We start from the raw sequence: 23,690 nt of genomic DNA, 5'->3' as shown, positions 1-23,690 counted from the left end.
TTCAATTTTAATTAAATTAGTTTCATTCTGCTTACATAATATTATTATATTTGTCCGAGAGAAGCCTGTAGTAGTTAGTGGCCATATGGAGTACAGCAAATTTCATATTCTTCTTTGTGAATTCAAAGACAACAGATATAATTTCTTTAATATGGATGGGGTCTCTTTATAGTGACTCATCCCTTTTTACCTTTCTCACATATCTTCACCAGAGGCCTTATTTATAAAGTTTACATACTCACAAAAAGAGGCTCTAAATGTGCATACCTAACTTCTCACACAAATATCAGAATTTATAAACGAAAACTTGACTGGGGAAAAATGCGTATATATTTACGTCAGCTCTGACCCATCCTTAGGCAACAACTTGGAGAACTTCGTAAATGATTACTCTCTTGATCAAGTAGGGAAATGCAGCCAAACCAGCTAAATGACATCTCACGCACCTAATAATTCATATGACAGAGCCCTTATTAGAATGTGTGTTAATGTGACAAAGATATTACACCTCAAAAGTGATGAAATGCTTTTAAGAGGGCCAATGCTGTATTTTTGCATTGTAGAACTTTTTTGTTTTTGTGTCATGTTATACCAAGTACCTGTTGTTACTCCCCAGAGACCTGGCTGACAGGGGAGGAATGTCTTAGCCAAACTTCACTGTGTCATACTTGGTGTGCTGGAAGCAATTGATGAGGCACTGCATTCAGTTTCTGTGTGGTGTGTGTGCATATAAATTAAATGAGTTTACCAATATAAAAAGGCAATTTGCACCAATTCTCCTAATGTACTTGAATATTACAGGTTTTAGGTGATGAAATGATGTGCATTATCTTTTGCAAGATCATACGCATGACTTCCAGTTGCAGAGCACAGACATATAGTCTTGAATTCAGGTGGTGATATCTCAGTGTGCCAGGTCGGAGACTGCTCTGCCAGCCAATGAAGTTCTGCACCATCGTGATTACATATGTATGAGATTGATTAGCATGCTCCATATGTGGGTGTTTCAGGGTGGCGTTTGAGGTGCATTTACGAACACATATTTACAAGGTGATTGTGATTTATAAAAAATTAATTGTGTAGAAATGTGCATATGGCAAGTTTTATAAATATGATTTTTTTGGGGGGCATACAGATTTTACTGTTCGTTTTTTTTTTTTTTTGGTGTGTGCATATTTTCATGCTCAAAATTCTATAAATGAAGCCCCAGATGACTAAAGCAGTTCCAATAGCTTATCTTTGCCTAAAGTAGTATCTATATTCTTTATTCATATATTGTGTATGTGTACAGTATGTATGTGATCATTCCTTGTTCATATAAATATACCATATTGCACTATACTATATCATTGGCAAACCTGCTTATTCCAATTCATGATTCCATGGGGTTGAGGCCTCTCCCAGTAGCACTGCAGTACAAGACAAGAAACAGCTCCAGACACAATGTCAGTCCATTATTGCAGTGATATATGCACAAGATGTTCAAGAACTTATCTCGAGAGTACAGAGTAATCAATGCTTTCATGCAAAAATTCAGTGACCCAACAGTCCAAAGATGGGTAAAGTCTTATTTACAGGAAAATAATATGGCTACTCATATTGAAAGAAACTGAGGAAATATAACTGAGTGTCTGATTTTGGAAAGGAGCATTAACTGTGTCGCCAAACATAGTTTTAGCTTGGCTGTGTCAACTTATCTTTCTTTTCTTTTTTCTTCTTTTTTTTTTGCTCATTTTGGCATACCTGAGTTAGACCCTGAAGGTTGCTGGGGGTTGCCAATGTTCCCAGATGGAGGTGTTTCATCTCGCAGGGCTCCTTGGATATCATTGAGAGAAGTTGCAGTGCACAACTTAATGGAAATCCTGGTCTGTACCTGAAACAGAGAAGGATGGCTGAGAGGGCTCTGAGGGCTTGTAAGGAGGTGTTTGTTAGTGGAATCTGTGAACAAGTGACACATAATCTATGGTCTAGTGGTCCATGTCCTGCTTACAGATGGATCAAAGCCGTACTCGCATCCGAATTCGGTTCTTGGAGAGTTGCAGTCAGGGCAGGTGATGGAACGGTTCTTATGGATGATGCTTCAATTGTGACCCCTTGGGCTGGTCACTTTGAGTAGCTGTTTAAAACTGATCCTCCAGCTAGGATGTTGGATACCTCTATGTCCATGGTTCTTGAGGCTTATCCTCCTGTTAGCTGTGAACCAAACAGTCTCACTGAGATTGCACAGGTGGTGATCCAGCTGAGGGTAGGGAAGACTACAGAGATCCAAGGAGCACAAACGCGAATAATGGCAAAGTTTATTTGCAGCCTTCGTTAATTTTCATAATAAGTTCGACTAAGTTCATCGAGCTGACCTGTGGGATATACTGAGTCATCGTAGGATCCCGCCAAAGTTGCTGAATATCATGGTTGACCTGTGCACTGGTACTGTGATGGCTGTACAGAGTGGAGGCAGAACCTGTGCATTTTGTCCAGTTGATTCTGGGGTTTGTTAGGGGTGTATTCTTGCTCCTACTCTGTTCAGTGCTTGTATGGTCTGGTTGTTGGGCAGGGTCGTGGGGTCCAGTGTCTGTTGGTGAAGGAGTTTCACTGATCTTGACTTTGCTGACAATGCTGTGATCTGTACGAAGTCAATAGAGGCTCTGACCAGGGCTCTCGAGAGACACAGCAAGAAGTCTGAGTGTATAGGCATATGAGTGTCCTGGATAAAAACTATGATCCAGACCTTTAATGACCTCTTGGGCACAGCCTTCAGCAGTGCGTCTGTCTGTGGAGAGAATGTTGACCTTGTCGAGAGGTTTACTTACCTCAGCAGCAACATTCATGTCTCCGGTGACTCTTCCTATGAAGTCAGTGGATGGATTGGAAGATCATTTGGGGGAGGGGGAGCCTAGTCATGAGGTTGCTGGAAATTGGTGTTTGGCACTCTTGATATCTTTGCAAAAGGATGGATGTCCAAGTCTTTAGAGTCGTGGTGCTTCCTGTTTTCCTATATGGTTGCAAGACATGGACACTATCCAGTGACCTGAGACAAAGACTGGACTCCTTCGGTACCATGTCTCTTTGGAGAATGCTTGGGTTCCACTTGTTCAACTTTGTGTCGAACGAGGTATTGCTCACGGAATCCCTGCATTGAGAAAACGTCAGTTACACCATTACGGCAATGTGGTGCAATACCACGAGAGTGACCTGGCTCACAGGATTCTCATTGTTGAGGACCCAAGTGGCCAGACCAGGCCAGGCCAAGGGGACGTCCACGTAACACCTGTCTGTGGCAGATAGATGGTCATTTCCGAGGGTGTGGGACTGGACCACGTGTGTGCCTGGGGGGCAACAAGGATCCTAAGCTGTTTCCCTGACCTGATCCTGTAGTCTCTTAAAATCTCTACCAGGTGTGGGTTATGCTGTTACGTGCTGTACAAAATATTAGTGGTTCTCATGTTCACTCTGAAGTACCACTGTGGCTACAGCTTTTTATTTCCACCAGTCTCACAAATCAATGGTTAGTTCTATATCTAATTAATCCAATTTTTTAGTTATCTGGTATTTTTTCTTTCTTTTTGCATTCAGAAAATTGTGATATTATATTTACATTTTAATTTAGTTTTTTTGCCATAGCCTCAAATAATTAACTTTCTTTACCATTAGGGACAAGCAGTACAAATACAGGCATAAATGGTACTGAATGCTAAAGTGGAGTCACTCCTTCAGTGTCAACGTTCAGCTATCCATCCATTTTGCAAATCTGTTCGTCTTGAGTGGGTTCTAGACATGCATTTGTAGAAACAGAAGAGAACTTCAGTTATATAGCATTCTATCTACTAACTGAAGTAGTTCAATATACAGTACACAGAGGAGCAATAGAAATATTAGTGGTTAGTGCTGCTGTAATCTAAACTGCTACTGTGTGGAGTTTCCATTTTCTCTCTGTATTTTTGTGTGGTTTTTGTGTAAGTGTTTATTTAGGGCCTCTGAAGTAGCCCAGCATGAGAGAGTTTTAGTGTACATGCAAATGTGCCCCATGGTGGACTGGCACCTTGTCCAGAGTTAGTATTTACATTACCAATGTGGCTGGAAGTGGCTCTGGATTTCTAGAGCCCTAAACTCAATTAAGTGGGATTGATTGATAATGAAGAGATAGATTATTAAAGTTTTTTATAATTATTAAAGTAGTCTCAATAGCACATAAATTAAAATTTTTATATTTATAATCAAATCAGTTTGTGAATGTTTCTTACTACACATCGTTAAACAGGATTAAAAGTAATGTGACAGCTAGGTGAAGACCTTATAAATAATAAGGGTCTGTCTAAACTGCTGAAATGAGGAGCATATAGAATGGAAGATTTTCTAACAACCTTCTGCCTTAGTATTTGGGATCAGTAAAAGTCACTTGGTTCATGAAATGTGTAACATTATGTTGAAAAAATCTGTGGTTAACTTCATTGTTGACAAAGTTTTGCTGACTGCCCTTTGCCTTTAATGGATTTTTTTCACGGCACTGTAGATTTGCACAATAGTATGTTTGCATGTGAATGATTGTGCCCCAACTCATCTGAATTTAGCAATTGCCTTGTATTTGATGTTCTTCAAGAAATTCACAACAGAGCATTTGAGCAGTATTTATATTTTAAATCTGCTTTATAATTGTTTCGCTAATATTTAGTACTGTGTATAAAGCCTTTAGTAGCAAGATCGTCCACATTTGTAGGTACTGTACTACTTTTTGATAAGATTTCAGTACTTTGTAACGAAGCATTAGAGTCTCAGTGATGTTAATGAAACAAATGGACAACCATTGATATTATGCAGTCTACATTTTTGTCATGTACTGTACACCTTGAAAAGTTCTTTGGCAAAATAAATAAGACAGTTAACCACTTTTGCTCACTTTTTCCTGTTAACTGAACAGCTGAATTTGATTTTGAAATCATTCAGTTTACTTCCTCAAAACAAATAGTATTATGCTGTTTTTACTGCACTGTATTAGAAAAAATGCTACCTGCCTTCTCGTACAGTGTTAACTGAAATAATAGAAGAGAGCATGTAAAATATTTTTTTGCAACGGAGTGGAATCCCATTATGACAGGGCTTTGATTAAACTCTCAAAATGTTGCCAGAAATATTCATTGTTGGACGTGGGCCTTGCAGATTATGTGTGGGTTAGCTGGATGTTTCCAAGATGATTTGATTTAAGTAGTTTTAGTTCTCTTGAAGATTAAAATAAAAAAAGCTTTTTCTGAATTTCCACCCATTTTTTTTTTTTACTGCAGTGAATAATTGCTAAGCATCTTTGGCCCCAACTTATTAAAAAAATGTGGGCCAGGGTAGAATTGCAGCTTCTTAAAATAAACTGGATGACTGCTTACTCATTTTTATACAACAGTTGCAGTATATTCAAAAATATAAAGTTAAGGAATTGGATGCAAGTGTCTCCTTCTGAGGCCTGTCTGCAGCAAAGGCAAGGCTACAATAAAACAAGCAAGCACAGCATACCGGCATGTAGAACAATTAATCATCTGAGGTCAAAGTCAAGTACACCGAGGTATGAAAAGGCTGTTTTATCATTGTTTTGTAAGGCAGGAAATGTTTCATACTTGAAGTGGAAACTAATTCCAAGACCGATGCTTTTCAAGAGTGAAGGACATTCTGTCCCTTGCAGATCTAATTTGGCGCATAAGCATGCGTCATGTAGAGGGCATTGATAAACTTGAGAAATGAGCAGGGACCTTTATGTGCAGGTGCACTTAGCACTGTGATACTTCTGTTGTGCAATAAATGAATTCTGTACTTCAAGGACACCTTTTAAGCAAAATCCTGATCCTGAAAGAATAGTTTAGACTTTGTAATATGTATAGGTGATGATTAAATAAATCTTACTTTATTATTTCTTTTTTTTGTGCAGTGGATGATTCAACAGCCGCATAAGGTTGCCACATTCTTTGGCTGTATTGGCACTGATAAGTTTGGCGAAATCCTGAAAAGGAAAGCAGAAGAGGCCCATATTGACGCTCATTACTATGAACAGAGTTTGGAGCCAACAGGAACTTGTGCAGCCTGTATAACTGGCGACAACAGGTCAGACGTTTTTTCCTTGGGAGTTGCTTTATTATTTCCTCAGGATGTACCAGAGATTAGATTGTGCTGGCTTTCCAACTTGCTTCTCCACACAATCCCCCCAAGCTGGTTGACCTTCACATAAACAACTGTTTATTTTTCTTGGCACATCACAAAGACATTTCAATAATGAGAATAACATTGTGTAGTCTTTGCTGAGGCTTGTCTAGTGTATCTGTAGCAATTATTGAAAATATCATCAACCTGTCCACTCAGATTATTCATTAAAAAAATGTCACAGCTATTTACAGGTCATGGTAACAGTGACTGCTTGTGCTAATAAAAGCCGCTACATTTTTCAGCATATCCCAGTCAGTTTATTACTGTATGTGGAATGCACTAACATTTGTGAATATGCCACCACATTCTTCCTTTATATTTTAATCCCCTTTAGTCCATTTTTAAAATCTCAATGGAGTAATGAATACTATTGATGGCAGTGAAGTGTGCTAAACAAAAATAACAACGGTAAGTCTTGTGGGAACATAGCCATCAGACGCTGGATATAAGGCGTCCTGTGCATCACCCTCTTTTATTATGATATAGATATGTGTAAATCCCCTGTTTAATTTTGGTCAATATGTAATCAGCATTGAATTAATTCAAAGTTTGTGTGTTATTCTATTTTGATTTTATATTGCAAAGAATAATAATAAAGAAGGAAACTGAAGTACTGTATCTTGAATCTTATTAGCCAAACAGAAAGAAGGAAAGGAAAGCAAAGCAAACTCTTATGCATTATGTAAAAAAGAAATAAGTAAATAAAGGTAAAATCTTTTCACTCTATATATAAATTGTGTTCTTTTTCTAATCACGTTTAAAAATCCTGTTGTACTTACTTAACCTTAAAATGTATTTCCTTAAGTGTTTTAAGGTTTTCTGAGCTAGCACCAAGTTAGAAGAGTAATCCCTATATATAATCTTCATTTGGATCTTGATCTTTGTTTGTCCGCGAATGAATTAGAAGAAGAAGCACTAGAGAGTAGAGAGAGAGTAGAGAGACAGCTAAAACATAGGCATTGCATTAAGAATCTCCTCCAGGCTTATACTACTGAAGACTGTAGTACTCCAGTCACACCTCAAAACATAGACATTCAAACTAAACAAATTGTTGTGATTTAAATTAACTAACGAGATCTTCATTTAGATCTTGATCTTTGTCCGCGAATTCCACGCATGCGTAGACCAGCTTCCAGTTTAGTACGTTGTTGTTACTCACAGATGTCAACAATGTGCCGGAATAACGAAAGGGGTGGTGGACAGTGTTACGCTGGTTAGCTCCTGAGGCCAGGTTAGAGTATGAGATTGCCGAAGATAAAAGGTACGTGCCTACGTAACATATGAATGAAAGAAAGACAGTGGGTAAAATGAATGACAATGTAACAGCACGTTCCGGAAATTATTATTGTTGCGTTGTAGCCGGCGAGTGGTGCACATCTCACAGTTGTACCGTGGCTTGCTCACATGTCAGTGAAGTGATCCCTATTTATGCTTTAAAGAGCCTGGATACCTATGTGTCTCCCTTTTATAACCATTGCTCCGTGTATATTGCCTTACTCTTTGGATTGCCACAAAGCAACCTGCAAGATTGGAGAAAGGTTGAGAAGACATTGTGAGAGGAAATGATAGCGTTGTGAAAACGAGACGGACTGTAAACAGACAGAAGCAGAAATGCTCCTACACCACCACATAATTAGTATTCGGACAGTGATTCCAAGTAGGCCGTTCCTATCGAATCAATGTCCAAGGGTTTGCTTTTGTAATTTTGTTTCCCTTATAAAAAATCATAATGCTGTGCGATGAAGGGCCCAGTTCACGACTGGCAGCCGCATTTAAACAGGGAACCCTTCACAGACAACTTTAGCACGCGCAACGTAGTTGGGCGCACATGGCTAATACATTATAATTCCCCAATGTATTAACATATAAAATTAACTACTCTGCTATTTCCACCAAGGCAATGTGTTAAAAATTTTCCCTATTGAGTTTTCTTAGTATATTTAAGAATAGTAATATATACAGTAATCCCTCGCTATATCGTGCTTCGACTTTTGCGGCTTCACTCTATTGCGGATTTTATATGTAAGCATATCTAAATATATAACGTGGATTTTTCGCTGCTTCGCGGGTTTCTGCAGACAATGGGTCTTTTTACTTCTGGTACATGCTTCCTCAGTAGGTTTGCCCAGTTGATTTCATACAAGGGACGCTATTGGAGGATGACTGAGAAGCTAATCAATCAGAGCACGCAGTTAAGTTCCTGTGTGCTGATTGGCTCAGCGACGGAGCACCGAATTCGATTCCGTGGCGTTAACCAGGAAGTCTCGTCTTGCTCATTCAGCATCAACGTCTTTCGCTGTATAAAGAGTTAACTTTTGTGCTCTTTTGTGTTTATCTTTGTGCGTAGTCAAGCCCTTCATTATGGCACCAAAGCGATCTGCTACTGCTTTAGGGGCTGTGCTCAAGCACCAATGGAAGATGCTAACGATTGCCGAAAAGGTAAAAGTTTTGGATATGTTGAAGGAAGGGAAAAGCTACACTGCTGTAGGACGCCATTACGGCATTAATGAGTCCACGATTCTTTTTATTTAAAGCCGCCTGAAGAGGCTCCTTTAGAAGAGCTGTAACGCTTTCATTTCTTGTGCAGTAAAACTAAACTCATCGTTATCGGACAAGTCATCGTGTCATTGTTGGTGAGTAACCACAATGAATGTTACGTACATTTAGTGTCACTGTACACACATTTACTGTATACAATTTTTCTTGCATTGTACGTATTTATTGCTGGTGGCCTGTCTATCGTAATGGCTGTAACATATGTGATATCGGAGACACTCAATATCTTTAAAATAATATTTAGGTTTTACTGTATATAAACAGTGTGTTTACATACATCGTTTCAATGAATCTTACCTAATATCTGAGAGAATACAAAGGGTTTATGCTGTATAACTGTGCGGGAAATGTTTATAAGAGTGTGGGAGAGTTTATAAGGGCTTAAAATATATAAAAATAACCATATAAACATATGGTTTTTACTTTGCGGATTTTCACTTTTAGCGGGGGGTTCTGGAATGCAACCCCCGCGATCAAGGAGGGATTACTGTATGAGACAAAACCTCTTGAGATCATGTCTATCAGTCTGAGTTGAGTATAATTGGTACGGGTGAGAGAACTGTAAAGACAAAATGTAACAAAAAAAGTTATAAATGCAAGTACAGTATACAGGTAGTCCCCAGGTTACGGACATCCGACCTACGACTTACAAACGGGGCTGCAGCTGCGACGCATGCTCCTCAGTAACTGCCGCTCCGTCATCTTCGGCCTGGGGACGCTGCAAGCGGTGGCTGGATGGAGGCTAGAGGTGGGGGGCAGCAGGGGGGTGGGATTGCGGCAATTTTGCTGCTTGCGCAGTGTAGTGTCCCACAGGCAGCAAGCAGTGACCCGTGGTCCATAGTCACTGGAGCCACAGTTATCACTAGTGTGCAAGATGGAGGCTAGATGGGGCGTTTTGCTGCCCGCCCACTACGCCGACACAGTTACTGCTCCTGACTGGACACAGGCTGGTTGCAGTGGAGGGGGGCATTTTACTGCCCGCCCACCACACATGGCTGCCCTGTTCGTTTTCGGTGGGTGGCTGTTAATGCTGCATGCCGTGACCCGGTTGTGGCTGAACGGAGGCCTTTGAGGATGAATGGGGCGGTGGGGGGTAGCATTCTAGTGTGCCTCAGATGGCTGCCTGTTGAATGGGGGCGGTGGTGGATGATTCACTACCGGCCTTTGGCCGCACCTCGTTCGTTCTCGGTGGGCGGACGCTGTAGGCAGCAAACTGTAGTGGAGGTGACTGTGTGGTGGGCGGGTGATGAACTGCCCCTCGCCGCCCCCATTCATTCTCTATAGCAAGCCTGCTTGTACTGTTACTCACATAGCAGGAAGTTGTTTCTTGTCAGTACATCAGACGTGTTGACGGGTGCCTTCCTGTTGTGATAGCGTGTACAGTGCTGTGCAGAAGAGCTCATCTTAACCTTTGTCTTCACCCTTCAAGAATGTCTCTGAAACACAAATCTGATGCAAGTGCTGGTGATATAGTGAAGAAGAGAAAAACCATCACCATTGAAAATAAAGTATAAATAATAAAAATGTCAGAGAGAGGTGAAACTCCATCATTCATTGGCAGAGCACTTGGTTACAGTCGGTCAACAATAGCATTTATTAAAATAATGTACCTGTTCCGACTTACATACAAATTCAACTTAAGTACAAACCTACAGTCCCTATCTTGTACTTAACTCGGGGACTGCCTGTATTCTGTTCACTGGGGACAAATTTAGTCTATTACTGATACAGTATGTCAGCCTTGTCTGCCACAACCTTTATGGTCACATAAAACAGAAAGTGTACTTCATTTTCTCCATTAGACATAAATGTGAGTATTTTGGGGAGTAAGTTTTATTTTAGTAATGGAAACTTTACTTACTACTGGTTATTAAACAGAGAAAAAGTTTTTGTGTAAAGCAAAAATCTTTTAAAGCTTGGAGATGTGCAAGTGTAATAAAATGCTGATTACTATATCTATCAACAAACTTTAGGTATTCTCATGCAAAATTTAATACAAGATAATTCAACTTAATTTAAGAGAGGACACAGGAATTATCTCTGTTTCTCTAAGTGTCCATCTACAAGTTTTCCAGTGATCTTTTTTGCTGAAATTGCATAAGCTCAGGCATGTTTTTTACTTTATTGTTTAAATATTTAATATGGTTAAGTTCCTAATCCGCATTTGAAGCTTGTTATGTCCTTACCAAATTGTTGTTGTTTTCTTCTCACAATACAAACATACAGTAAAGTTGCTACAGAATAGTAGCAAATTGTGTAGTCCTAGACATTTTCTAAAGTAGTGTTCATATTTTGCACCCATTTAACTCCATTTTAACATGTTACTTCCTGTGACCCTGATTGTGGTAGATGAACAATATTGAGACATGGATGGATAAGGTATAATTTTCATTAAACCACAATGTGGGTAATACTTAGATATTGTTGTATGCAAAAATTTAAAATGTTAAAATTTTTCTGATAGTTGTTTTGTTTGATTTGGTTTGATTTAATTCAGTATAAAGTTAATCAGAAAGGTAAAATGAACAAAATTAATAACTTATAGCTATCTTTCACATTTTTATTATTAGTATGTAAATTAAACAATGTTTGTGTATTTAATATTTGAACTTACCATAACAGTACAATTTGCCAGCAAATGAAAGAGTCTCTTAGAGAATGACTTTCAGATATTCCTAAGTCTCCCTTTTATATAGGTGCTGCTGTCAGGGCTTTAAGGGAATGGAGTTGCTATAGACAAATGCATGAACAGAAAGAATGTATTCAGATTTGCTCATGTAAGTCATAAGGAAATGGGAACCTCTGCATTTTCTTTGTAAAATTTCAACAATGGGTTCTTCTTCTTCACAATTGAATGAAAAGAAAAAAATGCAATTCGTTGCTGCTACATTTTGCCAATTTTGTTGCAACAGAGAGTTAGTCATTTACAATGGCTACATATTTTTTGTATTTTAACTATTGATACATTTGCATTAAAAAACACAATTAAGAAATTGGCATTTCACCATAAAGATTGTATTTGCAATTTGGCCACAAAATATTTTATAAATAAATTAATTATATTCCATAAGTTGACCAATTATTTCTGAAAAATTCCCAAAAAAAGTCATTACAAGACATATTGTATTTGTCATAATATACTTTTGTATATTCTAATGCTTCCTTAAGAAATTAGATTTAATGTTATTTTAGAGTTGGCCATAACAGTTTTGACCTTAGACTGTAAAACACAATACTGACTATTCCCATCAACTTAATCACAGTGTGACATAGAGCTAGTCACCTAGCCGCCTTGCATGTAGAAGAAGAAAAAAAAAATCACAGTAGTCAGTAGTAACAGTAGTATTTATGTCTCTGGATCAGGGGTGCCCAATGCGTCGATCGTGTTCAACCAGTAGATCGCAAAGGTAGTGCAGGTAGATCGCGTTGCATTAAAAAAATATATTTTTTAAACGTTAGTCTCTCATATATCCTCCCTATGGCATTTGCCACTTGATTGACATACAGGCCAGTCTGAGATCTCTTTTCTTCAAACACACTGGTCATCCCGCAAGCACGATTAAACGCACGAGCTACTGCTAAACTCCGGCTGTGATCTAGTTAGCCTTCCAATTTATATCGACTAAAGAAGGAATTTTAAAAAAATTGTTTGGGGAGGGTATGGTCTGAATGTGGAATTGGAAGAAGATTTCTTTTCTCACAATGTCACAATCGAAGTGCGTTTGTCTGACATCCGAGGTTCGATCCCCGATGAGGGGTGCAGTGGAGTTTGTATGCCTGATGAGCCCAAAGTAGGGCGAAACACGTGTAGCGTACTCTTTGCATTATTTGACTATGTAACATCCTATGATCTGCTTCTCGCAACTGAGAGGGCACCCGTAGCGGATGTTTGCCAACTTGCAGACAAATCACACACATTATCTGGTAGGTTACCACCCATACAATTAAATTGTGATTCAGACATTGAATGCTATGTGTATAAAAATATAACTACCATATTGAGAGCTGCAAACTGCATTTTTCTTTAAGGTTGAAAGTAGACCTATATTTGAGTTGCCAGCACATGCCTCTGAATATTTCACCAATGTACGGAATAGAAATTACGGAGTGTGCCTTGCTTGACTGTTTCATGGTTATGGTGAGCTGGCTTATTTAGTGCAGCTATTTCCCTTTTAAAATGCTCTTCATCATTTCCATCTGCTAAGAATCAACAAAATTTTTGTAAGGCAGGTATGAATTTGTATTATTTATAATACCACACATGCGTATAACTATGCAGGTGTCATGTGAGTTGCAAAGGAAAAAAGAAGGATAAAACAACAATTAATGTAATGTTTTATCTTCCTGCCTCTCTCTCCATCTAGAATGTGCTCATACGAAAAAGTCCCCAAGGCTGGAAGAACCCATGGTTATAGGTTAGTAACTGATACTTACTGTGGAAGAAAAACAAAAACATTGACATCATAATGTCTCGCTTACTTCTTCTACCATCTAATGTAATTTTTGTTGATTCAGTCCTTGAAATGCTATATACATTTATGATTTTATTTACATATTTAAAAAGGTTTAAATAAAATCACCCAGCCCACATAACAGGACACCAAGAAGATGGTGAATGTATGAAGAATTGTTCAGAGCAATTTCTTCGTACTGAATTAGACAAATTTAATGTAGCACAAATAGAAACTAATAAAAACTTTGTTCCAGTTTATGTACTGAGTGGTTAATTGTGTGAATTCCAAATGCCATGTGTCTGTTTTCTACAGTTAAAACTTTGTGCAGATGTTATGTCAAACTAGAAACCTTTTTATTACAATACTGATGTTACTTGGTGTTCAGACAGACCAGAAGGGATTTATTTAGGAACAGTGTGTTCTCTTTGTGTAAAGAATATTGGGCTTAGAAGAAGGAGGTGAAAAAATTCTGAAAGGAACTTCCTCCCTTTAATAAATTGAATAAATCCACTTAGCAGTAGTTTGTAGATCTACTGCAATTTGGTTTGGTTCATGCAAAATAAGTTTTAGTTTAGGGAAGAACTTTTGATTGGGTAGAATTTTCATTTTTCAGTTGACAAAGTAATTATTTCCCAGGATTATCACTGCAAATCCTTTAATTGGAGGTAATGCACTTGCTGACTATTCACATTATACTAAAGAAGAGCAATTATTTTTCGTATTTTATTACTAAGCACAACTTTAATAGTTGTCATCACAAATGTGCTGGTGATTTTTTTTAAATGAATTCTTAGAACAAGTCACTTTTGGTACTCTGTTTTGTGGGGGATGGAACACCTGTCTTCTTTCATTTAAAGTGTTTAGCATTGTGCAACCTCTCAAGTTCTCAAGTGTTGGCCATGCATTAACCATCAGATCGGGTGTGAATTTATACTGGCACTGATAGTTAGAGTCAGATCAGAATGGGGTTAGGGTCGAGGAAGAGCGTGAACGTGACAGAAAGAATAAGACTGAAAAAAAACTAACTTATAGAAGAAATGCCATACATTTACATCTGATCTGACGCTGTTCGTTTTCAAATAATATTGCATTAGTTCAACAATGTTTTCTGATTGGTACTATTCAGATCATAAAATGATTTCTTCAAAATGTCACATATATTTGTCTCTGTCTTTTTTTCCGGTGCTGCGTTGACATCGTGCAGCACAAGGCGTGAGCTTATTTAGTGCGGCAGGAGCATGCAGGTGGCCGGTTGCTTGTGCTACAACAAGCTTGACTTGGTGGCGTTCAATGCACATGTACAGTAAAAGGCATACAATTGGGGGGGATGGTGCACTGAGAAAAGAAGGGTGTTCATGGCTCACCTTGCAGAGGAGCTTTGTCGTCACTTCTAACAAGAAAAGCCGATGGATAAAGTAAAAGAGGATGCAACATTGACTAGCTTCTATTCCAAGACCGCTGCTTCCCCAGCCCCTTCAGTGTAATAGTAACCACAGCACAGAGAGAAGTGTGTACATTGCAACAGGTACACATGTCACAAACGTAGAAAGGACGGTCCTTGGGTGTGTGGGAACTGTTAACATTTGAATCTGATGATTGCATATAGCACATAACTGACTTCTCTGTACTATTCTTTCCTCTGCATGTCCTGGAGTAAAAAAGAAACAGCACCATGCACCCAAAAGCGGACACTGGCAAGATTGGGGAAAAAAAAAAAACGTGGTAACTGATTACAAGCGCAAGAAGGCGTGCAAATGAATATGAATAATGTTGCATCTGTGCCAAAATGTTTTCCAAAATGTACTATACAGGTCATAAAATGAGTTATTCCAAATATCATATATACATATGTCTCTGTTTTTTGTCATTGCGGCTTTGACATCATGGACCATAAGGTGCATACTAATTCAGTGTGAGTAGGAACACTCAATAAAACTGAATAAAAAAAAATTTAAGTGACGGTGAGATCTGAAGCAGGCAGATTCACCAGCATTTGTGCGTCAGGGCGTTGTCTCAAAACACCACTCACATATAGTTATTCCCAGTTTCAGATAAAAAGCAACCATGTCAGATCTGGGGTGGAGGGGTGTTGTATCGTGACTGAGAGAATAAAAGTGAAAATAAAAGCGCTAACTTTTACTAGTAGTATAAATTTACACTGGCTATTACAGATACAAATCAAATGTATGTTTTTATTGTATAATATTGACAATAAGAGCAGCTCACTACTCAAACGATAAATTTGCCGGAGAGCTGGTTTCAAACTCACGACCTCCAAATTATAAGTCAGCGGATCTTACTGATACACCACGGAAGCTGGCATATTGTACTTGCACCTTTTGTGAAATTGTTTACAGTAATCCCTCCTCGAGTTCCAGACCCAATCCCGCCATAGGTGAAAATCCGCGAAGTAGAAACCATATGTTTGTATGGTTATTTTTATATATTTTAAGCCCTTATAAACTCTCCCACACTGTTTATAAATATTCCCTGCACAGTTATACAGCATAAACCCTTTGTATTCTCTTAGATATTAGGTAAGATTCATTGAAGTTATGTATGTAAACACACTGTTTATATACAGTAAAACCTAAATATTATTTTAAAGATATCGAGTGTCTCCAATATCACATATGTTACAGCCATTGCAATAGATAGGCCACCAGCAATAAATACGTACATTGCAGGAAAAATTGTATACAGTAAATGTGTGTACAGTGACACTAAACGTACGTACATGTACTAAGTACTGTAAGTAGAAAATTGATTATACTCACCAACAATTACACGACGACTTGTCCAATAACGATGAGTTTAGTTTTACTGCACAACAAAGGAGAGCGTTGCAGCTCTTCTAAAGGAACCTCTTCAGGCAACTGTATATCACCGCCGTTGTTCTTCTTCCGGCAGACTTCAATCCAAATTCCTAAAGCAGATTCCATCCAGACTACTGCCTTATTACATCCACTTACAATTCATTTTGCACTCTGGTTAAAAGGACACTGCGGCTGTAGATCTTATATTCCTTTCCTACTTTTTAAATAAAAAGAATCATAGCCTCATTGAAGCAGTAGCAGGAGAAGATAGTTTTTAGCCATAATGAAGGCCTTGACTATGCACAAAGATAAACACAAAAGAGAACAAAAGTTAACTCTTTACACAGCGAAACACGTTGATGCTGAATGAGCGAGACGAGACTTCCTGGTTAACACTGCATTCAGCACACAGGAACTTAACTGCGTGCTCTGATTGGTTAGCTTCTCAGTCATCCGCCAATAGCGTCCCTTGTATGAAATCAACTGGGCAAACCAACTGAGGAAGCATGTACAGGAAGTAAAAAGACCCATTGTCCTCAGAACCCGCGAAGCAGTGAAAAATCCGCATTATATATATTAGTTATGTTTACATATAAAATCCACGATAGAGTGAAGCTGCGAAAGTTGAAGCGCGATATAGTGGGGGATTACTGTATTTGATATTTGGCCATCAGCCTTCACACATTATACAGTTCATGTCTACATTTTATTTATTACTAAAGCATGAAAAATGTTTCAGTTTTAATGATGTGTTTACACAGATTGTTGAAGACACAAAGCACACATCAAATTATTTCTCCTTACAATTCTGGGTAGGTCACTCCCAGATAATCAATCAAGGCAGGAACTGGGAGAACTTCTTGCCCATTCTGAGGCAGTGGGTTGGTTTGGGTGTGGTATAGCAGGCTGCTTGGGCTTATTGACACATTTAGAAGACAAAAGAGGCTGACAAAGAGTTGTGAAGGGATTTAAGGTGGGCCGGATTTACGAGTTTTTTTTGTAGGCTCTGGTAATTCTGATGTTAACTGTGCTTCCATTTCTCTACATTGTTTATTATCTTTTCCTTGAAGTCATCTGAATGGAAGGTGTAGTGCTCTTTTTCACCTTCTGGTATTTCTGGTGATCTTTGATTCAAGTTATTTCAATAAAGATACAAAAAAAAATAGGGTTGAAGCATCTAGTTTTCTTAAGGTTCATCCTAACTCACCCATTCAGTCTATTATTCTCCTAGTACTTTCAGATGGGTTAAAGCAAGAATCTGACACAATTAATGAATTAATATTAACTCTGAGCTCTCAAATTCTATAATTATACCTTGTTTCAAAAATGGCTTTGTCTTTAGTCAGGTAGCATTGTAATTTAGCAGAAGTTTAAAATATCTTCTGTAGATTATGACAGTACAATAGGCTGCCCCTTTAAAAATGCCTCTATAGGACAAATTTAATAACATAAAGCTTTGGGTTCATTTTTCAGTGCCTCCACAATAACCAGTTGTGGTGGGTATTGAAATATACAAGAAATTAAATATCTATCCTTCCATTTATTTTCAGGCTTGCCCTGCAGCATCAAGCAAAAGACAGAAACCTGCCCATACTCGAATCATACATAGCAAATTAAATTTTACCAAAACAATTTTTTTTTTTTCACCATTAATGTTCAAAAACATATATTAATACATTTAATCACCTGGATAATATCATGTTAGATGTGCAGATACCATCTTCTTAAACATTTTCCCATGTATCCATCTTTATTTACACACAACACTTGAAAGATTCATTGGCAGCTAAAATTGATCGCCACATCATTAGTCAGAAGCTGACCGTATGTGTCCATGAGTGTCACCTGTGATTGACTGGTGAGCCATCTAGTGTTTATACATACTTAATTCCTGCTGCTCCCTTTCCATGCATGAAAAATAAAATTTACTTTAAAAATTAGAGGATACTCTTCTCCCAAAGTGTCAGCTTTAACTTTCTATAATCAGGATGTCAGATTACACCCTAGCACTGCTATCCAAATTTTTTTTGTTGTGAGTTCTAGAATAATATAATTCTTAGAAACATCCACAGTGAACAATAAGAAGTTTTAGAAAAAAGATTAATTAAATTGCTAGTATCTGATACCTGATCTTGTTACCAAAAAATAGTTCTTAAAAGTTTGAACAAATTAATGTGCTTTTGTGATTGAAATGTTATCAAATTAATTCACATAACCACAAGTAGTACATTATCATTTCATTTTGATTTTATAGTGTGTGAGGAAAAAGGTGAAGGCTCTTTACACAAGAATTCTGGTGCGAGACTTAAATTTCCTTTTTATAAGAAACATAACTCTAAAAACCTGCTACTTCACCAGACCTCCAGTCTCCTCTTTCTAGATTGATTATTCCTGCTTTATGCATTATTGCACTTCATTGTTGTTGCTATGTATGCTTTATACTTTGAAAAGATGTTATGCGGCCATGTTTTACGTTTAATGTATAGACCCCACGGAAAATGCTGATTTTTTTTTTTCTTTGTGGTACAGTTTAATCTGACAACTTTATGCATTTTGTATAAGCACATCTTTTATTACAGATTTTCCTTAATTTGTATAAATACAAAATGACAACCATGCACTGCAGATTTGGCAAGTTTAAGTTGCTTTCCCACATGGAATGAATTAGATGTGCATGCAACAACAACAAAGTTTTGTAACAGCAGCCAAGTTGCCTTTGGTCTACTGCTGTTTCATTTGAGTGCAAGAGGGACTTATTGTGTGTAGTCAACTAAGCACAAGACTCACTCAAAAATTTACATAATGAAGAAATATGACATTCATCTATTGACAATCTTATTGTGTTGATTATAATGTACAGTGCATATTTATGATGTTTAGTGTTGACTACATTACGGGAATTTTCATTTTGTGGAAAATAAGTGCAATTTCAATTTAATTTAAACTTCTATAAGATGCACAAACTAAATGTTTTTCATTAAATTGCAATAACTGCCAACTTCACATATTTTGTTGTCATAAATATCCATTCATAATTAAACACGGGGCATGTATTTGAACCTAGTGGAGCTGAACAGCTGGACACAGGGCAAGAACACACTTGACCAAGAGAGCAATCAATTTCAGACCTCTCTTATTCAAATATATCCGCTTACTCAACATGGCTCAATTTAGTATCCTTAATTATTATAACTTATACTTCTTTAGGTTGTGGGATGAAGCCAACATACCAGTAGTAAAAATAATGCACACACCAGATACTCTAGAACAGGAATTATGTAACGGGGCATTGTATCCACTGTGCCACTAGAAATTTTGAGCATGTGCATCATCTTGGTGAAATTTATTAACAATCCTTTCAATATTAAAATGTCAGAGTCATGTTAAATTTATGTCCTCAGTGCAGTGTGTGACATGAATTATTTGTGAAAGCTTCTTTCACTGTAGCCTGTTTGCTGCAAGATGGTTTTATATATAAACAAAAGCTTAATTTCCAAAAAAGTATAGATTTGCCTTATGTGTAACAAATTCCTGAAGAACATATACCCAAGTAAAAATAATGGTTACTTCTTTTTGTGTGTATAAAGAGTCTTTTGTATTAAAATTACTAGTTTTACTTTAATTATTTTAACATCATAGTCAGGATATTTTAGATTAGTTCTGATGTGTTATTTATTTTTATTTCTTGTTATTTTAAGGTTTGTTTTTTATTTTCTGTCATCGGCAGTGGCATTTTTGAGTGTTGTTTGGCAACGTGATGCAAATTAGAGCAGGGCATGGCTCCACTATGTAAGAATCCAAAGTGACCATTCAAAGTTAGGACTTTGCAAGTCATTAGCGCTTAAGCAACAGAAAGAAAACCTTTACTGAAAGAATATCTGGTTTTTGACGTGTTTTTTTTTTTCCTCTGGCTGTTTGTGTCTGGTTCAGTACAAATAATGTAAAGAGAGAGAGAAATGAAAAAAGTACATATACTGACTCTTCTAATGTCCTCAATTACTATATTGCTCTCCTAAATGAAATACCTTTACGGGCTCCAACACTGTCAAAACACATTTACTCACTTGGACCTCCTACTACTGAAAATGTTATGCAAGTGTACTGCATAGTCAGTTTATGTGACTGAACTTTTTTATTGTTTAATTTTAAATTAAAACAAATATTAAATGTTAGCTGCTGTTATATAATGCAAAAGCTATGTGAAAATAGTTCATTTTCAAAATAAATACTGTATGTGTGTAGGTATGTATACATATAAAGTGAAATTAAAATTTTCTTCCTCAGACTATATGAAAAAATATTCAAAGTCACTTTAAAACTGTGCTTCTCCCTCCACCTTAAACTTGTTAAAATATATAACCCGATTGAGATCCAGTTTGTGTCAGAGATGTTATCAGGAGCCTGTTCCCCAATTTCGCCTGTTATGGATATTCCCTTTTGCAAATCCAGTTGGAGCTGAGTGTTTACTTACTGTACTTTTGAGACTCTTACAAATTACAGTAACCCTAATCTATGCATAGCTTTATTAGGAATGACAACTTATCGGATATTACTGCTTTATGAACAAACTGGATAGCTTACAATCCCTGTAATGTGTAATTTACATTGTGAGTAGATTATACTAATCAAATTAAGTTTTTGTGCAAAGGGACTTTTTAAACAAGAACAGGTGTTTGTCAATTGAGAAATCAATGTGATCCACTATCACTGTAGGCTGTAGCATTTTGTGTAAAAGTAAGACTGAAAAATAAAAAACTTTTCCTCCTGTTTTCAGTGAAAAGGCCACGGGAAGACACACAAGGTAGTCTGCATTGTATTTGGTGGTCTTTAACGTGTTAGATTTGGTTTTCTTATAATTTTTATTCAAACTGATTATTAACATGGTACACATTAAGAAGAGAACAGAAATCAGAAATTGCCATGCAGGCGTATACTATTCTATGCAAAATACACTTTATAAAAGACATGCTTTCTGAGCATTGATTGAAATTTTTGTACCTAAAAATCAGGCCTTAAGGAGAATGTGGAGAAACTGTTACTCTATATACTTCACTTTCATAAGCTTCCTGTACTTTGTAAAAATAACACCTGGTACATACCAAATGCAGTAAAGTATTATCCAATCTCTAGCAACTGTTTGTGTCATTCTGTACCACTAAAACAGGACAGCTGGTCCTGAGTTGAAAGCCTAACATTCTCAAACCTGCTTAATCCGGTTCAGGGCTATTATGGGGGGGCAGAGCCTATTGCACCAGCCATGGGTGAGGTGCCTCGCATACACAGGGCCTGTTTACCAAATAACTTAAAGGGAATATCTTTGGACCCCAGACACACTTCAACACAGATATCAGGAGAAAAGCAGAGAAAAACAATGCACAGAAACAATGAGAACTTTCATATTCCATGCATTTAGTGACAGGGTTCCGGATTTAGATCCAGGTCAGTTTGATCTTCACTCTGCAGGGTCATTTCCTAAATAAAGGAATACAGTTATCTGTAATCAGTTGATTCTGCCACAAATTAATAATTTGTACAGTACAGTGATATTCATAGCTTGGCTGATCTGTGTCAATGCACTATCCATGAACTTATACAAACAGACATCAGGTTATAGTAGAGCTTTCTGCATGGGTGCTGTTTGACAGATGAGTTACTGTTATTTTTCCTCACTTAATGCTATTATAATTAATCTGTTAATTTTAATCTGCTTCATTTAAAAAGCATCATACCTAAGCTAGTATAAATGGTCTTATAAATGGTCCTTGTTCATGAGTCCTCCTGTGTGTGACATCCAAAGATTGGGTGAATAATACTTACGTGTTAAAAAAATTTCTGTGTTTGGTACAAGCTATTAGCAAACCGAGCATCAAACAATATTGATATTACTGTACAGAAGGATATGCAAAAAGCAATTGATAATTGTTAATACAGCAGTAAGCGGAAAAATTTGAAAGAAAACAAATGGGAGGCTTAAGATGTTGGGAGCCTAATGAAAGCTGATATCTAGCTACTAGTTCCTGTACTTTTATCCCATAATATGCATCTCATACTTGGACACTGCATCTTTAAAAATATTTTTAAAGCACTATATTATGTTTCCACATTAGACTGTTGAGAATCATCAAAACAACAAATGTAAAATATGTAAAACAGTCAAGAGACCTGCAGCCACTCTTGTGCATTTCTTCATTTTACACAGGTTTTCTTGTTATTCTGTGTCTGGAAATATGAACTACATCAGCTTCAGGATTGGGGATTTTCTCCTTTGTATAGCAAGATCCTTGTAATATTAGGAATTTTTGCTTTTTATTTCCATTTAATCGTCCAATAACTGTTAAATAAGCAGCCACATCGAGCATTGCAGATTACATTTCTTTCAAAACAGACAAAAACATATAAATAAATAATAATACAAGAATAAACCCTGTGTTTAGCATACTCACAACTGTAAATCTATTTTTGCCCACCCCTGTGTTGTAGTAAACTGTGGTTTCTTTTTGTATTTGCTTTTTGTATTGCAGTATGTTTATGCATTGCTCTTTTACTCATTGATGCTTCTAAAGCATTCTAATGCTGATTATCGGCTTATAACTTGTCACTACACTTGAGCATTCTGAAGTCTAATATAATTTATTATGTTATATTACATTTTTAAATGTGTATAGTTGATTAATGAAGAGGGTATTGCTTATTGTTTTTACTGTGCCATATTTACTGCTAATTATATGGTATCAGATGATAGCATATGCTGACAATAATCTGAGCTCTGCTTAATTCATTTCATGGTGGTGGAGGCCAAGCTTATCAAGGCAGGATCTCACACTGGATGGAGCACCAGTCTTTTGCAGGGCCCACTTAGTTAATCTAATACAGAGCATTATAAATACCAGTAAATAAACTATATGGAGTTACAATAGATTGTGTTTTTCTGTCTTGGGTTACCACTCATTCACTTCAGAATAAAGATTAACCCAGTGGTGGGCCGTCAGGGTCTGCAAGGCCTTCTCTGCTGGCCTAAAAAAATATCTGAATCACAAACTGGTGTTAATTATATTTTGTCCATGAATACTTATTAAATAATTTAAAACAGTCTGTCCGCTTCCTTTCATAGCTTTTCCGATGGTTGTGCTGCTTCCAGACATGTATTTTCGTATTAAAGTATTTAACCAATCACGTTTCAGCCATCATTTGTTGTCAGGCAGAGTCAAAGTCAAAGAGACTTTCACAATCTGTTCTGCAGGTCCTCTAACACAAAATAAATGTCGATTAAACTGTTGCTTCAACCAATCAGATTTTGAGTTGGTATCAGTAGGGCCCTCTAGCAGGCGTACGGCAACGTAATCGTATTCGGACCCATTGATTGGATAGAAGCCGATATAAGGAACTCTACAAGGCCACTGAACGCACCACAGGCGCTCCGAGTGCAAGATCCCTGCGTGCACTACCGCCAATTCCATGGCAGGATTCTGGACAATATTATTTACCAGACACAGACCAGATTTCAAGACCACGAAAAACTGATGTTTGTCATGCTCCTCGACCCCCAGAAGATTTGGGAATACAAGAAAAATTTCCCACATGCAGCCTTCTCCAGTTAAACACAAGAGCCACAGAGCACTTTTTGATCTGTCTCGGCTAAAAACAGAACTGACTTCTCCTTGACTTCCTTCATCAGCAAAATCTGTAT

General features: G+C 37.4%; 1 protein-coding gene across 5 annotated transcripts in view; it reads left to right on the top strand.

Annotated features, from left to right (window-relative positions):
* Positions 1-23,690, top strand: part of LOC120541666 (adenosine kinase-like) — a 562,677-nt gene that overhangs the window by 268,503 nt on the left and 270,484 nt on the right. For 4 of the 5 annotated variants that reach the window (XM_039773555.1, XM_039773528.1, XM_039773547.1 and 1 more), the window contains exons 5-6: positions 5,906-6,078; positions 13,098-13,148. In XM_039773555.1, coding sequence (XP_039629489.1) covers positions 5,906-6,078; positions 13,098-13,148 — 224 coding nt within the window. The remainder of the gene's footprint in view (positions 1-5,905; positions 6,079-13,097; positions 13,149-23,690) is intronic. The other variant, XM_039773538.1, reaches the window with a different exon arrangement.

Source organism: Polypterus senegalus, chromosome 1 (assembly GCF_016835505.1).
Source record: "Polypterus senegalus isolate Bchr_013 chromosome 1, ASM1683550v1, whole genome shotgun sequence".
In the NCBI taxonomy this organism is placed as follows: domain Eukaryota; kingdom Metazoa; phylum Chordata; class Cladistia; order Polypteriformes; family Polypteridae; genus Polypterus; species Polypterus senegalus.
Note: the sequence above shows the minus strand (reverse complement) of the source record. Positions and strands in the feature narration are given on the sequence as shown.